At 46.9% G+C, this 20375-nt stretch overlaps 1 protein-coding gene across 1 annotated transcript in view; it reads left to right on the top strand.

The window, feature by feature from the left end:
• myo10l3 (myosin X, like 3) overlaps nt 1–20375 on the top strand; it is a 186228-nt gene that overhangs the window by 8462 nt on the left and 157391 nt on the right. Inside the window, exon 2 of the mRNA XM_031805837.1 lies at nt 7608–7712. Within this exon, the coding sequence (XP_031661697.1) occupies nt 7608–7712 (105 nt within the window). The remainder of the gene's footprint in view (nt 1–7607; nt 7713–20375) is intronic.

Raw genomic sequence — 20375 nt, 5'->3', positions numbered from 1 at the left:
TGGACAAACGACTCTGCTCTCCTCTCTTGTTGGACAAACGACTCTGCTCCGCTCTCCTGTTGGACAAACGACTCTGCTCCGCTCTCCTGTTGGACAAACGACTCTGCTCCGCTCTCCTGTTGGACAAACGACTCTGCTCCGCTCTCCTGTTGGACAAACGACTCTGCTCCGCTCTCCTGTTGGACAAACGACTCTGCTCCGCTCTCCTGTTGGACAAACGACTCTGCTCTGCTCTCCTGTTGGACAAACGACTCTGCTCTGCTCCCCTCTCCTGTTGGACAAACGACTCTGCTCTGCTCCCCTCTCCTGTTGGACAAACGGCTCTGCTCTCCTGTTGGACAAACTGCTCTGCTCTCCTGTTGGACAAACGGCTCTGCTCTCCTGTTGGACAAACGACTCTGCTCCCCTTTCCCGTTGGACAAACGACTCTGCTCCCCTTTCCCGTTGGACAAACGACTCTGCTCCCGTTGGACAAACGACTCTGCTCCCGTTGGACAAACGACTCTGCTCTCCTGTTGGACAAACGACTCTGCTCTCCTGTTGGACAAACGACTCTGCTCTCCTGTTGGACAAACGACTCTGCTCTCCTGTTGGACAAACGACTCTGCTCTCCTGTTGGACAAACGACTCTGCTCTCCTGTTGGACAAACGACTCTGCTCTCCTGTTGGACAAACGACTCTGCTCTCCTGTTGGACAAACGACTCTGCTCTCCTGTTGGACAAATGACTCTGCTCTCCTGTTGGACAAACGACTCTGCTCTCCTGTTGGACAAACGACTCTGCTCCCCTTTCCCGTTGGACAAACGACTCTGCTCCCCTTTCCCGTTGGACAAACGACTCTGCTCCCGTTGGACAAACGACTCTGCTCCCGTTGGACAAACGACTCTGCTCCCGTTGGACAAACGACTCTGCTCCCGTTGGACAACAGACTCTGCTCTCCTCTCCCTTTGGACAAACGACTCACTCCAGTCTACTGGCTTGCTTCATACCTATTAGCTAGACCTGGTCAGTGGTTTGCAAAATGGGCTGGGGAGAGGACTGGAAACATTACGTTATAGCCTTATTCTAAAATTGATTAAAGAAAATATCTCGTCAATCTACACACACTACCCCATAATGACAAAGCAAAAACTGGTTGTTAGAAATTTTAGCAAATTTATAAAAAAATAAATATTTATACAAGTGTTCAGACCCTTTGCTAGGAGACTAAATTGAGCTCTAGTCCTGTCCTCTAGTCCTCAACATTCTTGAGATGTTTCTACAACTTCACTCCCCAGTCAGCTGGTGGTTCCTGTTATTGCAGACCTGTCTCCTCTTCCTCACTCCCCAGTCAGCTAGTGGTTCCTGTTACTGCAGACCCGGCTCCTCTTCCTCATTTCCCAGTCAGCTAGTGGTTCCTGTTACTGCAGACCCCAGTCCTCTTCCTCACTCCCCAGTCAGCTGTTACTGCAGACGCGGCTCCTCTTCCTCATTCCCCAGTCAGCTAGTGGTTCCTGTTACTGCAGACCCGGCTCCTCTTCCTCATTCCCCAGTCAGCTAGTGGTTCCTGTTACTGCAGACCCGGCTCCTCTTCCTCACTCCCCAGTCAGCTGTTACTGCAGACGCGGCTCCTCTTCCTCACTCCCCAGTCAGCTGTTACTGCAGACGCGGCTCCTCTTCCTCATTCCCCAGTCAGCTAGTGGTTCCTGTTACTGCAGACCCAGCTCCTCTTCCTCACTCCCCAGTCAGCTGTTACTGCAGACCCGGCTCCTCTTCCTCACTCCCCAGTCAGCTAGTGGTTCCTGTTACTGCAGACCCGGCTCCGATTCCTCACTCCCCAGTCAGCTAGTGGTTCCTGTTACTGCAGACCCGGCTCCGATTCCTCACTCCCCAGTCAGCTAGTGGTTCCTGTTACTGCAGACCCGGCTCCGATTCCTCACTCCCCAGTCAGCTAGTGGTTCCTGTTACTGCAGACCCGGCTCCGATTCCTCACTCCCCAGTCAGCTAGTGGTTCCTGTTACTGCAGACCGGGCTCCGATTCCTCACTCCCCAGTCAGCTAGTGGTTCCTGTTACTGCAGACCCGGCTCCGATTCCTCACTCCCCAGTCAGCTAGTGGTTCCTGTTACTGCAGACCCGGCTCCGATTCCTCACTCCCCAGTCAGCTAGTGGTTCCTGTTACTGCAGACCCGGCTCCGATTCCTCACTCCCCAGTCAGCTAGTGGTTCCTGTTACTGCAGACCCGGCTCCGATTCCTCACTCCCCAGTCAGCTAGTGGTTCCTGTTACTGCAGACCCGGCTCCGATTCCTCACTCCCCAGTCAGCTAGTGGTTCCTGTTACTGCAGACCAGGCTCCGATTCCTCACTCCCCAGTCAGCTAGTGGTTCCTGTTACTGCAGACCCGGCTCCGATTCCTCACTCCCCAGTCAGCTAGTGGTTCCTGTTACTGCAGACCCGGCTCTACTTCCTCACTCCCCAGTCAGCTAGTGGTTCCTGTTACTGCAGACCAGGCTCCGATTCCTCACTCCCCAGTCAGCTAGTGGTTCCTGTTACTGCAGACCCGGCTCTACTTCCTCACTCCCCAGTCAGCTAGTGGTTCCTGTTACTGCAGACCCGGCTCCGATTCCTCACTCCCCAGTCAGCTAGTGGTTCCTGTTACTGCAGACCCGGCTCCGATTCCTCACTCCCCAGTCAGCTAGTGGTTCCTGTTACTGCAGACCCGGCTCTACTTCCTCACTCCCCAGTCAGCTAGTGGTTCCTGTTACTGCAGACCGGGCTCCGATTCCTCACTCCCCAGTCAGCTAGTGGTTCCTGTTACTGCAGACCCGGCTCTACTTCCTCACTCCCCAGTCAGCTAGTGGTTCCTGTTACTGCAGACCCGGCTCCGATTCCTCACTCCCCAGTCAGCTAGTGGTTCCTGTTACTGCAGACCCGGCTCCGATTCCTCACTCCCCAGTCAGCTAGTGGTTCCTGTTACTGCAGACCCGGCTCCGATTCCTCACTCCCCAGTCAGCTAGTGGTTCCTGTTACTGCAGACCCGGCTCTACTTCCTCACTCCCCAGTCAGCTAGTGGTTCCTGTTACTGCAGACCCGGCTCCGATTCCTCACTCCCCAGTCAGCTAGTGGTTCCTGTTACTGCAGACCCGGCTCCGATTCCTCACTCCCCAGTCAGCTAGTGGTTCCTGTTACTGCAGACCCGGCTCCGATTCCTCACTCCCCAGTCAGCTAGTGGTTCCTGTTACTGCAGACCCGGCTCCGATTCCTCACTCCCCAGTCAGCTAGTGGTTCCTGTTACTGCAGACCCGGCTCCGATTCCTCACTCCCCAGTCAGCTAGTGGTTCCTGTTACTGCAGACCCGGCTCTACTTCCTCACTCCCCAGTCAGCTAGTGGTTCCTGTTACTGCAGACCCGGCTCCGATTCCTCACTCCCCAGTCAGCTAGTGGTTCCTGTTACTGCAGACCCGGCTCTACTTCCTCACTCCCCAGTCAGCTAGTGGTTCCTGTTACTGCAGACCCGGCTCCGATTCCTCACTCCCCAGTCAGCTAGTGGTTCCTGTTACTGCAGACCCGGCTCCGATTCCTCACTCCCCAGTCAGCTAGTGGTTCCTGTTACTGCAGACCCGGCTCTACTTCCTCACTCCCCAGTAACATGTTAGGTTCTTGATAAAGAGAAAGTAAAACTCATGGATTCTTATTAAAGCTCAAACCAAATACAGATAATCATAAGACAAGGAACATATTAACTCTTTGTCCTGTTTATTTTTGTAATTTTTATTTGACCTTTTTATTTTACTAGGCAAGTCAGTGAATAACATTCTTATGTTCAATGACAGCCTAGGAACAGTGGGTTAACTGCCTGTTCAGGGGCAGAACGACAGATTTGTACCTTGTCAACTCAGGGGTTTGAACTTGCATCCTTCCGGTTACTAGTCCAACGCTCTAACCACTAGGCTACCCTGCCGTGCCGAGCCCCTCCTTACACCTCTGAAGATTACTGATCTGTTCTTCCTCACTTCATCTAACCTGACCTCTGCCCCAAAGTGCTCACTCCTCCCCAACTCACGGCTGTCATGGTGCCTGGTACCAGACTGTGTCTCTTCTCCTCCCAGAGGATCCCTGATGTCTAACAATAACATATCCTGACAGAATGTAAACGTTATACATTCCCCTCTCTCCCTCAGTGACATGAATAAGTATATTTCTGGTGTAAAAGTCAGAACCCATCACATGGGTGGGAGGTCGTTGACTCCAGTCTGGAGCAGACCACCCAGACCACCCATCTGTTTTTTTAACAAACAGGAAATTGTGGCTGTGTGCTGCAATGCTTCATGGGTTGGTGGGTAGTTTTGATAATCAGTGGACACTATGACACTGCCTCCCTCCCTCAGTAGAACAATGGACACTATGGTGCTGCAGCCCTCCCTCAGTAGAACACAGTAGACACTATGACGCTGCCTCCCTCCCTCAGTAGAACACAGTGGACACTATGGTACTGCCTCCCTCCCTCAGTAGAACACAGTGGACACTGGTGCTGCAGCCCTCAGTAGAACAGTGGACACTATGGTGCTGCAGCCCTCCCTCAGTAGAACACAGTAGACACTATGACGCTGCCTCCCTCCCTCAGTAGAACACAGTGGACACTATGGTACTGCCTCCCTCCCTCAGTAGAACACAGTGGACACTATGGTGCTGCCTCCCTCCCTCAGTAGAACACAGTGGACACTATGACGCTGCCTCCCTCCCTCAGTAGAACACAGTGGACACTGGTGCTGCAGCCCTCCCTCAGTAGAACACAGTGGACACTGGTATTGCAGCCCTCAGTAGAACACAGTGGACACTGACACTGCAGCCCTCCCTCAGTAGAACATAGTGGACACTGACGCTGCAGCTCTCAGTAGAATGCAGTAGACACTATGACGCTGCCTCCCTCCCTCAGTAGAACACAGTGGACACTGGTATTGCAGCCCTCAGTAGAACACAGTGGACACTGGTGCTACAGCCCTCCCTCAGTAGAACACAGTGGACACTGGTGCTGCAGCCCTCCCTCAGTAGAACACAGTGGACACTGGTATTGCAGCCCTCAGTAGAACACAGTGGACACTATGACGCTGCAGCCCTCCCTCAGTAGAACATAGTGGACACTGACGCTGCAGCCCTCCCTCAGTAGAACACAGTGGACACTATGGTACTGCAGCCCTCAGTAGAACACAGTGGACACTATGACGCTGCAGCCCTCCCTCAGTAGAACATAGTGGACACTGACGCTGCAGCCCTCTCTCAGTAGAACACAGTGGACACTATGGTGCTGCAGCCCTCCCTCAGTAGAACACAGTGGACACTGACACTGCAGCCCTCCCTCAGTAGAATACAGTGGACACGATGATGCTGCAGCCCTCCCTCAGTAGAACATAGTGGACACTATGGTACTGCAGCCCTCCGTAGAACACAGTGGACACTATGGTACTGCAGCCCTCCCTCAGTAGAACACAGTGGACACTATGGTACTGCAGCCCTCCCTCAGTAGAACACAGTGGACACTGACACTGCAGCCCTCCCTCAGTAGAATACAGTGGACACTGGTGCTGCAGCCCTCAGTAGAACACAGTGTACACGATGATGCTGCAGCCCTCAGTAGAACACAGTGGACACTATGATGCTGCAGCCCTCAGTAGAACACAGTGGACACTATGATGCTGCAGCCCTCAGTAGAACACAGTGGACACTATGGTACTGTAGCCCTCCCTCAGTAGAACACAGTGGACACTATGGTACTGCAGCCCTCCCTCAGTAGAACACAGTGGACACTATGACGCTGCAGCCCTCAGTAGAACACAGTGGACAGTGACGCTGCAGCTCTCAGTAGAATGCAGTAGACACTATGACGCTGCAGCCCTCCCTCAGTAGAACACAGTGGACACTATGACGCTACAGTGGACAGTATGACGCTGCAGCTCTCAGTAGAATACAGTAGACGCTATGACGTTGCAGCCCTCCCTCAGAGCACAGTGGACACTATGGTACTGCAGCCCTCCCTCAGTAGAACAGTGTACACTATTTCACTGCAGCCCTCCCTCAGTAGAACACAGTGGACACTATGGTACTGCAGCCCTCCCTCAGTAGAACACAGTGGACACTATGGTACTGCAGCCCTCCCTCAGTAGAACACAGTGGACACTATGGTACTGCAGCCCTCCCTCAGTAGAACACAGTGGACACTGTGGCGCTGCAGCTTTCAGTAGAACACAGTGGACACTATGTTACTGCAGTCCTCCCTCAGTACAACACAGTGGACATCATGGTGCTGCAGCCCTCCCTAAGTAGAACACAGTGGACACCATGGTGCTGCAGCCCTCCCTCAGTAGAACACAGTGGACACTATGACGCTGCAGCCCTCCCTCAGTAGAACACAGTGGACACTATGGTACTGCAGCCCTCCCTCAGTAGAACACAGTGGACAGTGACGCTGCAGCTCTCAGTAGAATGCAGTAGACACTATGACGCTGCAGCCCTCCCTCAGTAGAACACAGTGGACTCTATGACGTTGCAGCCCTCCCTCAGTAGAACACAGTGGACACTATGACGCTGCAGTCCTCCCTCAGTAGAACACAGTGGACACTATGACGCTGCAGTCCTACCTCAGTAGAACACAGTGGACACTGGTACTGCAGCCCTCCCTCAGTAGAACACAGTGGACACTATGGTACTGCAGCCCTCCCTCAGTAGAACACAGTAGACACTATGACGCTGCAGCCCTCCCTCAGTAGAACACAGTGGACACTGGTACTGCAGCCCTCAGTAGAACACAGTAGACACTGACGCTGCCTCCCTCCCTCAGTAGAACACAGTGGACACTGACGCTGCAGCCCTCAGTAGAACACAGTGGACAGTATGACGCTGCAGTTCTCAGTAGAATACAGTGGACAGTATGACGCTGCAGCTCTCAGTAGAATACAGTGGACACTGACGTTGCAGCCCTCCCTCAGTAGAACACAGTGGACACTGGTACTGCAGCCCTCCCTCAGTAGAACACAGTGGACACTGGTACTGCAGCCCTCCCTCAGTAGAACACAGTGGACACTGGTACTGCAGCCCTCCCTCAGTAGAACACAGTGGACACTGGTACTGCAGCCCTCCCTCAGTAGAACACAGTGGACACTATGATGTTGCAGCCCTCAGTAGAATACAGTGGACACTGATGCTACCTCCCTCCCTCAGTAGAACACATTGGACACTATAGCACTGCAACCCTGTGCTCTGAGCCTGCCAGCCCGGGATGGCTAATGACTAGGCTGTGCTATGTGGCAGGATTGTGAGACAAGGGGCATGGACCTCTCCAACTGGTCAGAACCTGATGGCAGTCTGTTGTCTGTTGTATTTAAATGTCACTTATACTGTTGAAGACCGTCTATCTTTCTATCTAAAGTTTTCTCTCTGAAATGTTGGTGTCTATACTGTAGAACCAGGACGGGAAATAATTAATGTTTCTCTTATGGCATGTGTATGGGGTGCCATGCCCCTGCTGAAGTGGCCCTTGACATTGACACATTCTAGTAGTTGTTGACAGTCCGGGGCATCAGATTCTAGTAATGTCCTCTGTGCTCCCAGAGGCTGATCTTCTGTTGTGTTTCAGGGGGCCCGTGTCTGGCTGCGGAACAAAGAGCTGCTCCTCCCTGCTACTGTCAGCTCCTGTTCCCACGACGAAGGATACCTGGTCCTTACAACCGACTACGGAAAGGTAATGAGGACAAACTAGGTACTGGGACAAACCAAACGATCTTCACTAACCAAGATGGTCGTCATCAGGCTAATTACTCTGTGTTGTAGGGCCTATGTTGCCTGTAACATCTCAGCAACAGGTGTAGTAAGACTAGCAGATTAGATTCGTTTACCAACATGTGTTATTTATCTTTGTGTAGTATGAAAAGGTGAAATAAATCCAATTGTTGTAAATGTCTAGTAGTTATGTCCAGATTTTGAAGGCCCTGGATTAGAGGTCGACCTCTACCCTGGATCGCCTACAGACACTTGTGGGGCCACAGTTTTTTTTCAGCATGTTCAGGATTTCTTTAAAAAGGCAAGTCAGTATACAGATTGAAATAGATAAATAGTGGTGTGTTTGCATTAACTCACTCAGCCAAGGCCCGTAGGTAAGGCTGCACAGTGCATGTAAGTACGGTGCATTCGGACTCCTTGGCTTTTTCCAAAAAAATTTACATTACAACCTAATTCTGAAATGGATTGATTAGATTTTTCCCTCATCAATCTACACACAATACCCCATGATGACATCACAATACCCCATGATGACATCACAATACCCCATGATGACATCACAATACCCCAGAATGACAAAGCTAAAACTGTTTATTTATTTATTTTAAAAAAAATGTTTGCAAGTTTGTTTAAAAAAACTATACCTGGAAATATAACATTTGCGTAGGTAATTCAGACACGATTCTGCCACCACCATGCTTAACCGTAGGGATGGTACCAGGTTTCTTCCAGATGTGACGCTTGGTATTAAACTCTTAGGCCAGAGTCTTTTGTTTTCATCAGACCAGAGGAGCTTGTTTCTCTTGATCAGAGTCCAGGTGCATTTTGTCAAACTCTAAGCAGTCTGTCATGTGCCTTTTACTGAGGAGTGGCTTCTGTCTGGCCACTCTACTGTAAAGGCCTGATTGGTGGAGTGCTCCACAGATTAATTCTGTCAGTGACCTTTTGGTTCGTGGTCACCTCCCTGACAAAGGCCCTTCTCTGATTGCTCAGTTTGGCCATGTGGCCAGCTCTAGGAAGAGTCTTGGTGGTTCCAAACTTCTTCCATTTAAGAGTGATGGAGGCCACTGTGTTCTTGGGAACCTTCAATGCTGCATAACATTTTCGGTTCCCTTCACCATATCTGTGCCTCGACAAAATCCTGTTCCAGAGCTCCAAGGACAATTCCTTCAACCTCATGGCTTGGTTTTTGCTCTGACATGAACTGTCAACTGTGTGACCATATATAGACAGGTGTGTGCCTTTCCAAATCATGTCCAATAAATTGAATTTACCACAGGTTGACTCTAAGTTGTAGAAACATTCAAAGGATGATCAATTGGCAAAGGAAGCACCTGAGCTCAGTTTTAGATTTCATAAAGTCTGAATACTTACGTAAATATGGTATTTTTTTTTGTTGTTGTTGAAAAAAACTGATTAAAAACCTGTTGTGACTTTGCCATTATGGGGTATTGTGATGTCATTATGGGGTATTGTGATGTCATTATGGGGTATTGTGATGTCATTATGGGGTATTGTGATGGCATTATGGGGTATTGTGATGGCATTATGGGGTATTGTGTAGATTGAGGATATTTTTTTTATTTAATCAATTTTAGAATGAGGCTGTACGGTAACAAAATGTGGAAAGTCGAGGGATCTGAGTTCTTTCTGAATGCGCTGTATCCCCCAATACAATTCTGAAGTCTAATACATCCATAGTGAAATTAACAGATTTCAACTTTTTTTGTGACAACTTTTGTTGAATTTATTTAACATTCTGACCTTGTTTAGCATGATCAAATATTCCATGATTTGGATCTGTTTTTAATCACTTTCAGTTGGACTTTTATTTTGAAGGCGAACGCAAATTCCATTGTGTCTAATCTTTATTGTGGCTAGTTTCACACAGGTAGCATACAGCTACATTTAAACTAGCTCTTAGCATGAGGCTAGCTAGTGAATTTTCTAACCATTAATTACTGCAAACTAAATCTTCTAACTTCAAAGTCTGCAACATCCATTTTGTTAGGTTAACCTCTAAACATATAATGAGGAGACATTATCTACCTTGGACAAAAATAGCTTTTTTTTAAACCTTAAACATCACATGTTTTGGTAACTTTCATGGGTTATCTTACAAGGTATATTTTGCATAGTTATACATTACAAATCTGTAAAACAGGAGAAATGATGAGATGGGAAAATTAGCTTAGTTTCAGAAAAAGTTCTGTCAATAGAATGAGGAAGTGTGGCCATAATCACCATTTGTAAAGGCCACCAACCAACCGATCCTCCACCTAATGGTACCAATACCTTTACAGGTTATATTAATGCATTAACCTGGGGGACTTTAATAAGGAAGTAAAAGTAGTACAATTATTGTCTCTCAAATAATAAAACCATTTCTTAAAAAAAGAAATAATAATAATAATACCAAGCGAGGTTGACTCCCATGTAATCTAATTTTGCTGGTCTGCAAAACCACGCCCATCATTATCACATTTCCCAGCATGCTCTATGCCAGGTAGATTTTTTTATTTGATCGTTTCCTTCAATAGCTGTGTTTTTTTTTCACTTTCATTTACAGTGGCGTCCCTCAGTTTAGCGACTTTTGCTGTTTGAAAAGCTAATTTCCTGCAATTATACACACATTGCCATGGGGTAAAGAGAAAAATGTGCCATTTTTGTAGCTCATGCTATTCTACACATTTTGTAATGTGGCTGAGAGAAAAGACCCTGTTGGCCCTCTAGGCTTGGGCAGTATACCGGGGTATTTGGAAATAGCCCTTGAATGGTTTTTCAATTCAATTGAAACGATTTTCGAATACAGTTTTCTTAATACATTTTGAATAATTGTAGATACTTTTTATGTAAATACCTTATATGGGCTTATGCTTTCTTCATGTCACATGATTTGACATTATGAAGTTTACCGTAGTTCCCCAGTGTCTGTAAACGACAGGAGAATACGGGAGCTGGTGAGACCAGCTGACAGGGGTCACATTTTATAATGAAAGTAACGGTTTTTTACATTTATTTTTGTATTATTATAATTATTTTTTTATTTTATTTTATTTATTATTATTATAAAAAAAAAAAAATCAGTAGAGGACGTGCAGCTAATGTGAACTAACTCACTTTTGTACATCGCGCATCCTAAAACCCTAAAACAGCAAGCAATGCAGGTGTAGAAGCCCGTTGGCTAGGAAAAACTCCATATAAAGGCCGAAACCTAGAGAGGAACCAGGCTATGTGGGGTGGCCAGTCCTCTTCTGACTGTGCCGGGTGGAGATTAGAAACCTAGAGAGGAACCAGGCTATGTGGGGTGGCCAGTCCTCTTCTGACTGTGCCGGGTGGAGATTAGAAACCTAGAGAGGAACCAGGCTATGTGGGGTGGCCAGTCCTCTTCTGACTGTGCCGGGTGGAGATTAGAAACCTAGAGAGGAACCAGGCTATGAGGGGTGGCCAGTCCTCTTCTGACTGTGCCGGGTGGAGATTAGAAACCTAGAGAGGAACCAGGCTATGTGGGGTGGCCAGTCCTCTTCTGACTGTGCCGGGTGGAGATTAGAAACCTAGAGAGGAACCAGGCTATGTGGGGTGGCCAGTCCTCTTCTGACTGTGCCGGGTGGAGATTATAACAGAACATGGCCAAGATGTTCAAATGTTCATAAATGACCAGCATGGTCGAATAATAATAATAATAATAATAATAATAATAATAATAATAATAATAATAATAATAATAATAATCACAGTAGTTGTCGAGGATGCAACAGGTCAAGGAGTCATCAGTCCTAGGGCTCAAGTCTTCCGAGAAAGGGAATTAGAGAGAGCATACTTAAATTCACACAGGACACCGGATAAGACAGGAGAAATACTCCAGATATAACAGACTGACCCTAGCCCCCCGACACAAACTATTATTATGCACCCCTCCTTGGGACGGCATGAAAGAGCACCAGTAAGCCACTGACTCAGCCCCTGTAATAGGGTTAGAGGCAGAGAATCCCAGTGGAAAGAGGGGAACCGGCCAGGCAGAGACAGCAAGGGCGGTTCGTTGCTCCAGAGCCTTTCCGTTCACCTTCCCACTCCTGGGCCAGACTACACTCAATCATAGGACTTACTGAAGAAATTAGTCTTCAATAAAGACTTAAAGATTGAGACCAAGTTTGCGTCTCTCACATCGATAGGCAGATCATGCCATAAAAATGGAGCTCTAGAGAAGAAAGCCCTGCCTCCAGCTGCTTAGAAATTCTGGGGACAATTAGGAGGCCTGCGTCTTGTGACCGTAGCGCACGTGTAGGTATGTACGGCAGGACCAAATCAGAGAGCTGGGTAGGAGCAAGCCCATGTAATGCTTTGTAGGTTAGCAGTAAAACCTTTAAATCAGCCCTAGCCTTAACAGGAAGCCAGTGTAGAAAGGCAGGCGCTGGAGTAATATGATAAAAAATGTTGGTTCTAGTCAAGATTCTAGTTTATTTTATTTTTATTTCACCTTTATTTAAGCAGGTAGGCTAGTTGAACAAGTTCTCATTTACAACTGCGACCTGGCCAAGATAAAGCATAGCAGTGTGAGCTGACAACACAGAGTTACACATGAAATAAACCATAAACAAGTCAATAACACAGTAGAAAAAAAGGGGGAGTCTATATACATTGTGTGCAAAAGGCATGAGGAGGTAGGCGAATAATTACAATTTTGCAGATTAACACTGGAGTGATAAATGATCAGATGGTCATGTACAGGTAGAGATACTGGTGTGCAAAAGAGCAGAAAAGTAAATAAATATAAACAGTATGGGGATGAGGTAGGTAAAATTGGATGGGCTATTTACCGATAGACTATGTACAGCTGCAGCGATCGGTTAGCTGCTCAGATAGCTGATGTTTGAAGTTGGTGAGGGAGATAAAAGTCTCCAACTTCAGCGATTTAAAAAAAATAGTTTTTTATTTATTTTTTATTTATTTATTTATTTTGCAATTCGTTCCAGTCACAGGCAGCAGAGAACTGGAACGAAAGGCGGCCAAATGAGGTGTTGGCTTTAGGGATGATCAGTGAGATACACCTGCTGGAGCGCGTGCTACGGGTGGGTGTTGCCATCGTGTTGCCATAGTGCTAACTGAAGTTTATTTAGTGCTTTATCCGGGTAGCCGGAAAGTAGAGCATTGCAGTAGTCAAACCTAGAAGTAACAAAAGCATGGATTCATTTTTGGACAGAAGGTTTTAGATTTTTGCAATGTTATGTAGATGGACAAAAGCTGTCCTTGAAACAGTCTTGATATGTTCCTCAAAAGAGAGATCAGGGTCCAGAGTAACGCCGAGGTCCTTCAGTTTTATTTGAGACGACTGAACAACCATTAAGATTAATTGTCAGATTCAACAGAAGATCTCTTTGTTTCTTGGCACCTAGAACTAGCATCTCTGTTTTTGTCTGAGTTTAAAAGTAGAACATTTGCTGCCGTCCTTCCTTATGTCTGAAACACAACGCGAGGGCAATTTTGGGACTTTTTCTTTCACCTTTATTTAACCAGGTAGGCTAGTTGAGAACAAGTTCTCATTTGCAACTGCGACCTGGCCAAGATAAAGCATAGCAGTGTGAGCATACAACAAAGCGTTACACATGGAGTAAACAATTAACAAGTCAATAACACAGTAGAAAACAAAGGGGGGGTCTATATACAATGTGTGCAAAAGGCATGAGGAGGTAGGCAAATAATTACAATTTTGCAGATTAACACTGGAGTGATAAATGATCAGATGGTCATGTACAGGTAGAGATATTGGTGTGCAGAAGAGCAGAAAAGTAAATAAATGAAAACAGTATGGGGATGAGGTAGGTGAAAAGGGTGGGCTATTTACCAATAGACTATGTACAGCTGCAGCGATCGGTTAGCTGCTCAGATAGCTGATGTTTGAAGTTGGTGAGGGAGATAAAAGTCTCCAACTTCAGCGATTTTTGCAATTCGTTCCAGTCACAGGCAGCAGAGTACTGGAACGAAAGGCGGCCAAATGAAGTGTTGGCTTTAGGGATGATCAGTGAGATACACCTGCTGGAGCGCGTGCTACGGATGGGTGTTGCCATCGTGACCAGTGAGCTGAGATAAGGCGGAGCTTTACCTAGCATAGACTTGTAGATGACCTGGAGCCAGTGGGTCTGGCGACGAATATGTAGCGAGGGCCAGCCGACTAGAGCATACAAGTCGCAGTGGTGGGTGGTATAAGGTGCTTTAGTGACAAAACGGATGGCACTGTGATAGACTGCATCCAGTTTGCTGAGTAGAGTGTTGGAAGCCATTTTGTAGATGACATCGCCGAAGTCGAGGATCGGTAGGATAGTCAGTTTTACTAGGGTAAGCTTGGCGGCGTGAGTGAAGGAGGCTTTGTTGCGGAATAGAAAGCCGACTCTTGATTTGATTTTCGATTGGAGATGTTTGATATGAGTCTGGAAGGAGAGTTTGCAGTCTAGCCAGACACCTAGGTACTTATAGACGTCCACATATTCTAGGTCGGAACCATCCAGGGTGGTGATGCTAGTCGGGCTTGAAAAGCATGCATTTGGTTTTACTAGCGTTTAAGAGCAGTTGGAGGCCACGGAAGGAGTGTTGTATGGCATTGAAGCTTGTTTGGAGGTTAGATAGCACAGTGTCCAAAGACGGGCCGAAAGTGTATAGAATGGTGTCGTCTGCGTAGAGGTGGATCAGGGAATCGCCCGCAGCAAGAGCAACATCATTGATATACACAGAGAAAAGAGTCGGCCCGAGAATTGAACCCTGTGGCACCCCCATAGAGACTGCCAGAGGACCGGACAGCATGCCCTCCGATTTGACACACTGAACTCTGTCTGCAAAGTAATTGGTGAACCAGGCAAGGCAGTCATCCGAAAAACCGAGGCTACTGAGTCTGCCGATAAGAATATGGTGATTGACAGAGTCGAAAGCCTTGGCAAGGTCGATGAAGACGGCTGCACAGTACTGTCTTTTATCGATGGCGGTTATGATATCGTTTAGTACCTTGAGTGTGGCTGAGGTGCACCCATGACCGGCTCGGAAACCAGATTGCACAGCGGAGAAGGTACGGTGGGATTCGAGATGGTCAGTGACCTGTTTGTTGACTTGGCTTTCGAAGACCTTAGATAGGCAGGGCAGGATGGATATAGGTCTGTAACAGTTTGGGTCCAGGGTGTCTGGATGACTGCGGCAGCTTTCCAATCCTTGGGGATCTCAGACGAGATGAAAGAGAGGTTGAACAGGCTGGTAATAGGGGTTGCGACAATGGCGGCGGATAGTTTCAGAAATAGAGGGTCCAGATTGTCAAGCCCAGCTGATTTGTACGGGTCCAGGTTTTGCAGCTCTTTCAGAACATCTGCTATCTGGATTTGGGTAAAGGAGAACCTGGAGAGGCTTGGGCGAGGAGCTGCGGGGGGGGCGGAGCTGTTGGCCGAGGTTGAAGTAGCCAGGCGGAAGGCATGGCCAGCCGTTGAGAAATGCTTATTGAAGTTTTCGATAATCATGGATTTATCAGTGGTGACCGTGTTACCTAGCCTCAGTGCAGTGGGCAGCTGGGAGGAGGTGCTCTTGTTCTCCATGGACTTCACAGTGTCCCAGAACTTTTTGGAGTTGGAGCTACAGGATGCAAACTTCTGCCTGAAGAAGCTGGCCTTAGCTTTCCTGACTGACTGCGTGTATTGGTTCTGGACTTCCCTGAACAGTTGCATATCACGGGGACTATTCGATGCTATAGCAGTCCGCCACAGGATGTTTTGGTGCTGGTCGAGGGCAGTCAGGTCTGGGGGGAACCAAGGGCTGTATCTGTTCTTAGTTCTGCATTTTTTGAACGGAGCATGCTTATCTAAAATGGTGAGGAAGTTACTTTTAAAGAATGACCAGGCATCCTCAACTGACGGGATGAGGTCAATGTCCTTCCAGGATACCCGGGCCAGGTCGATTAGAAAGGCCTGCTCACAGAAGTGTTTTAGGGAGCGTTTGACAGTGATGAGGGGTGGTCGTTTGACTGCGGCTCCGTAGCGGATACAGGCAATGAGGCCTGTTTCATTGAAATGCACAGCTCTGTGTCATCCGCATAGCAGTGAAAGTTAACATTATGTTTACCGTGTAGACCAATTTGGGTTACTAATCTCTCCAAAATAATGTGGTGATCAATGGTGTCAAAAGCAGCACTAAGGTCTAGGAGCACGAGGACAGATGCAGAGCCTCGGTCTGACGCCATTAAAAGGTCATTTACCAGTCTGTGCTATGATGGGGTCTAAAACCAGACTGAAGCTTTTCATTTGCATAGTTTGTCTTTAGGAAGGCAGTGAGTTGCTGCGCATCAGCTTTTTCTAAAATTTTTGAGAGAAATGGGATATTCGATATAGAACGTTTAAAAAAATTTAAATAAATTCTCAGTCAAGTTTTGGCTTTTTCAAGAGATGCTTTAGTACTGCCAATTGTAGTGAGTTTGGTACACATCCGGTGGATAGAGAGCCGTTTGTTATGTTCAACATAGGAGGGCCAAGCACAGGAAGCAGCTCTTTCAGTAGTTTAGTTGGAATAGGGTCCAGTATGCAGCTTGAAGGTTTAGAGGCCATGACTATTTTCACTAATGTGTCAAGAGATATAGTATTAAAACACTTGTCTCCCTTGATCCTAGGTCCTGGCAGTCTCAGGACAAATAATATGTAGATTTAAAGAGTCCGTAATTTGCTTTCTCATGATCATGATCTTTTCCTCAAAGAAGTTCATGAATTTATCACTGCTGAAGTGAAAGCCATCCTCTCTTGGGGAATGCTACTTTTTAGTTAGCTTTGCGACCGTATTGAAAATAAATGTTGGATTTTCCTCAATTAAGTTTGAAAAATAGGATGATCGAGCAGCAGTAAGGGCTCTACGGTACTGCATGGTACTGTCTTTCCAAGCCAATCGGAAGACTTCCAGTTTGGTGTGGCGCCATTTCCGTTCCAATTGTCTGGAAGCTTGCTCGGGTATTTTCTGTATACCAGGGAGCTAGTTTCTTATGACAAATGTTTTTAGAGGTGCGACTGCATCTAGGGTATTGCGCAAAGTTACATTGAGATCCTCAGTTAGGTGGTTAACTGATTTTTGTACTCTGACGTTCTTGGGTAGGCGGAGGGAGTCTGGAAGGGCATCTAGGAATCTTTGGGTCGTCCGATAATTTATAGCACGGCTTTTGATGATCCTTGGTTGGGGTCTGAGCAGATTATTTGTTGCGATTGCAAACGTAATAAAATGGTGGTCCGATAGTCCAGGATTATGAGGAAAAACATTAAGATCCACAACGTGGGACAAAACTAGGTACAGAGTATGACTGTGGCAGTGAGTAGGTCCAGAGACACGTTGGACAAAACCCACTGAGTCGATGATGGCTCCGAAGGCCTTTTGGAGTGGGTCCGTGGACATTTCCATTTGAATATTAAAGTCACCAAAAACTAGAATATTATCTTCCATGACTACAATGTCCGATAGGAATTTGGGGAACTCGGTGAGGAACGCTGTATACGGCCCTGGAGGACTGTAAACAGCAGCTATAAAAAGTGATTGAGTAGGCTGCCTAGAAGCTCAAAAGACAAATGTTTTATTTGTAAATTTGCTATCGTAAATGTTAGCAACACCTCAGTCTTTGCGGGATGCACGGGGGATATGGTCACTAGTGTAACCAGGAGGTGAGGCCTCATTTAGCACAGTCAATTCATCAGGCTTAAGCCATGTTTAAGTCAGGCCAATCACATCAAGATTATGATCAGTGATTAGTTCATTGACTATAACTGCCTTGGAAGTGAGGGATCTTACATTAAGTAGCCCTATTTTGAGATGTGAGGTATCACGATCTCTTTCAATAATGGCAGGAATGGAGGAGGTCTTTACTCTAGTGAGATTGCTAAGGCGAACACCGCCATGTTTAGTTTTGCCCAACCTAGGTCGAGGCACAGACAGTCTCAATGGGGATAGCTGAGCTGACTACACTGACTGTGCTAGTGGCAGACTCTACTATGCTGGCAGGCTGGCTAACAGCCTGCTGCCTGGCCTGCACCTTATTTCATTGTGGAGTTAGAGCCCTGTCTATGTTGGTAGATAAGATGAGAGCACCCCTCCAGCTAGGATGGAGTCCGTCACTCCTCAGCAGGTCAGGCTTGGTCCTGTTTGTGGGTGAGTCCCAGAAGGAAGGCCAATTATCTACAAATTCTATCTTTTGGGAGGAGCAGAAAAACGTTTTCAACCAGCGATTGAGTTGTGAGACTCTGCTGTAGAGCTCATCACTCCCCCGAACTGGGAAGGGGCCAGAGACAATTACGCAATGCTGACACATCTTTCTAGCAGATTTACACGCAGAAGCTGTGTTGCGCTTAGTGATTTCTGACTGTTTCATCCTAACATCGTTGGTGCCGACGTGGATAACAATATCTCTATACTCTCTACACTCGCCAGTTTAGCTTTAGCCAGCACCATCTTCAGATTAGCATTAACGTCGGTAGCTCTGCCCCCTGGTAAACAGTGTATGATCGCTGGATGATTCGTTTTAAGTCTAGTACTGCGGGTAATGGAGTCTCCAATGACTAGGGTTTTCAATTTGTCAGAGCTAATGGTGGGAGGCTTCGGCGTCTCAGACCCCGTAACGGGAGGAGTAGAGACAAGAGAAGGCTCGGCATCTGACTCCGACTCCGACTCCCTGCTTAATGGGGAAAACCGGTTGGAAGTTTCTGTCGGCTGAATGAGTGACCCCGGTTGAGCATTCCTACAGCATTTCCCTCCAGAAGCCATGAGAAAGTTGTCCGGCTGTGGGGACTGTGCGAGAGGATTTACACGTTACTATCTGTACTTATTGGTTGATTTTTGATTTGATTTGGATCTCTTTTAGTCCCCATTTGAACTAATCTTCCAAGAGTCCTTAAACATTAAAATACAATTTATAATATAAACACACTTTCACATATAACACACTATTACAAACATACATAATACACTAGCATAATGACCCAATAAATACTCAATCTAAAAAAATATTGATTCTTCATCTACTATAATCCCACAGCATTTCTATATACTATATTTAAATTGTTTTAAAATAATGTTTAAATGTATATATTGAAAGGTTTCTAGTTTGCTCATTTAATTTATTCCATTTCTGTATTGCTCTGGAGACACAGATGCTGTTTCATCCTTTCCTACACTGAAATTACCCTGCCTAACGATTGCGTCTGAAGCTGGGCTTGTAGCACAGCTATCCTCGCCGTAAGGCAATCGTTCCCCTGTATATTATGAGTACAGCGACTGCAATTAGAAGGCATCATGTTAATGTTACTACTTATCTTCGGCTGGTGGTGGTCCTGATGAACCACGTCCAGATAAAGCATCATGTTAATGTTACTACTGGTTGGCTGGTGGAGGTCCTGACGAACCACGTCCAGATAAAGCATCATGTTAATGTTACTACTTAGCTTCGGCTGGTGGAGGTCCTGTAGAACCACGTCCAGATAAAGCATCATGTTAATGTTACTACTGGTTGGCTGGTGGAGGTCCTGTAGAACCATGTCCAGATAAAGCATCATGTTAATGTTACCACTGGTTGGCTGGTGGAGGTCCTGATGAACCACGTCCAGATAAAGCATCATGTTAATGTTACTACTGGTTGGCTGGTGGAGGTCCTGACGAACCATGTCCAGATAAAGCATCATGTTAATGTTACTACTGGTTGGCTGGTGGAGGTCCTGACGAACCATGTCCAGATAAAGCATCATGTTAATGTTACTACTTAGCTTCGGCTGGTGGAGATCCTGTAGAACCACGTCCAGATAAAGCATCATGTTAATGTTACTACTGGTTGGCTGGTGGAGGTCCTGTAGAACCATGTCCAGATAAAGCATCATGTTAATGTTACCACTGGTTGGCTGGTGGAGGTCCTGATGAACCACGTCCAGATAAAGCATCATGTTAATGTTACTACTGGTTGGCTGGTGGAGGTCCTGACGAACCACGTCCAGATAAAGCATCATGTTAATGTTACTACTTAGCTTCGGCTGGTGGAGGTCCTGATGAACCACGTCCAGATAAAGCATCATGTTAATGTTACTACTGGTTGGCTGGTGGAGGTCCTGTAGAACCACGTCCAGATAAAGCATCATGTTAATGTTACTACTGGTTGGCTGGTGGAGGTCCTGTAGAACCCCGTCCAGATAAAGCATCATGTTAATGTTACCGCTGGTGGAGGTCCTGATGAACCACGTCCAGATAAAGCATCATGTTAATGTTACTACTGGTTGGCTGGTGGAGGTCCTGATGAACCACGTCCAGATAAAGCATCATGTTAATGTTACTACTGGTTGGCTGGTGGAGGTCCTGATGAACCACGTCCAGATAAAGCATCATGTTAATGTTACTACTTAGCTTCGGCTGGTGGAGGTCCTGTAGAACCACGTCCAGATAAAGCATCATGTTAATGTTACTACTTATCTTCGGCTGGTGGAGGTCCTGTAGAACCATGTCCAGATAAAGCATCATGTTAATGTTACTACTGGTTGGCTGGTGGAGGTCCTGTAGAACCACGTCCAGATAAAGCATCATGTTAATGTTACTACTTATCTTCGGCTGGTGGAGGTCCTGACGAACCACGTCCAGATAAAGCATCATG

Source organism: Oncorhynchus kisutch, linkage group LG26 (genome assembly GCF_002021735.2).
Source record: "Oncorhynchus kisutch isolate 150728-3 linkage group LG26, Okis_V2, whole genome shotgun sequence".
Taxonomy (NCBI): Eukaryota; Metazoa; Chordata; class Actinopteri; order Salmoniformes; family Salmonidae; genus Oncorhynchus; species Oncorhynchus kisutch.
The sequence above is the reverse complement of the archived record's forward strand: the minus strand, read 5'-3'. Positions and strand labels throughout refer to the sequence as shown.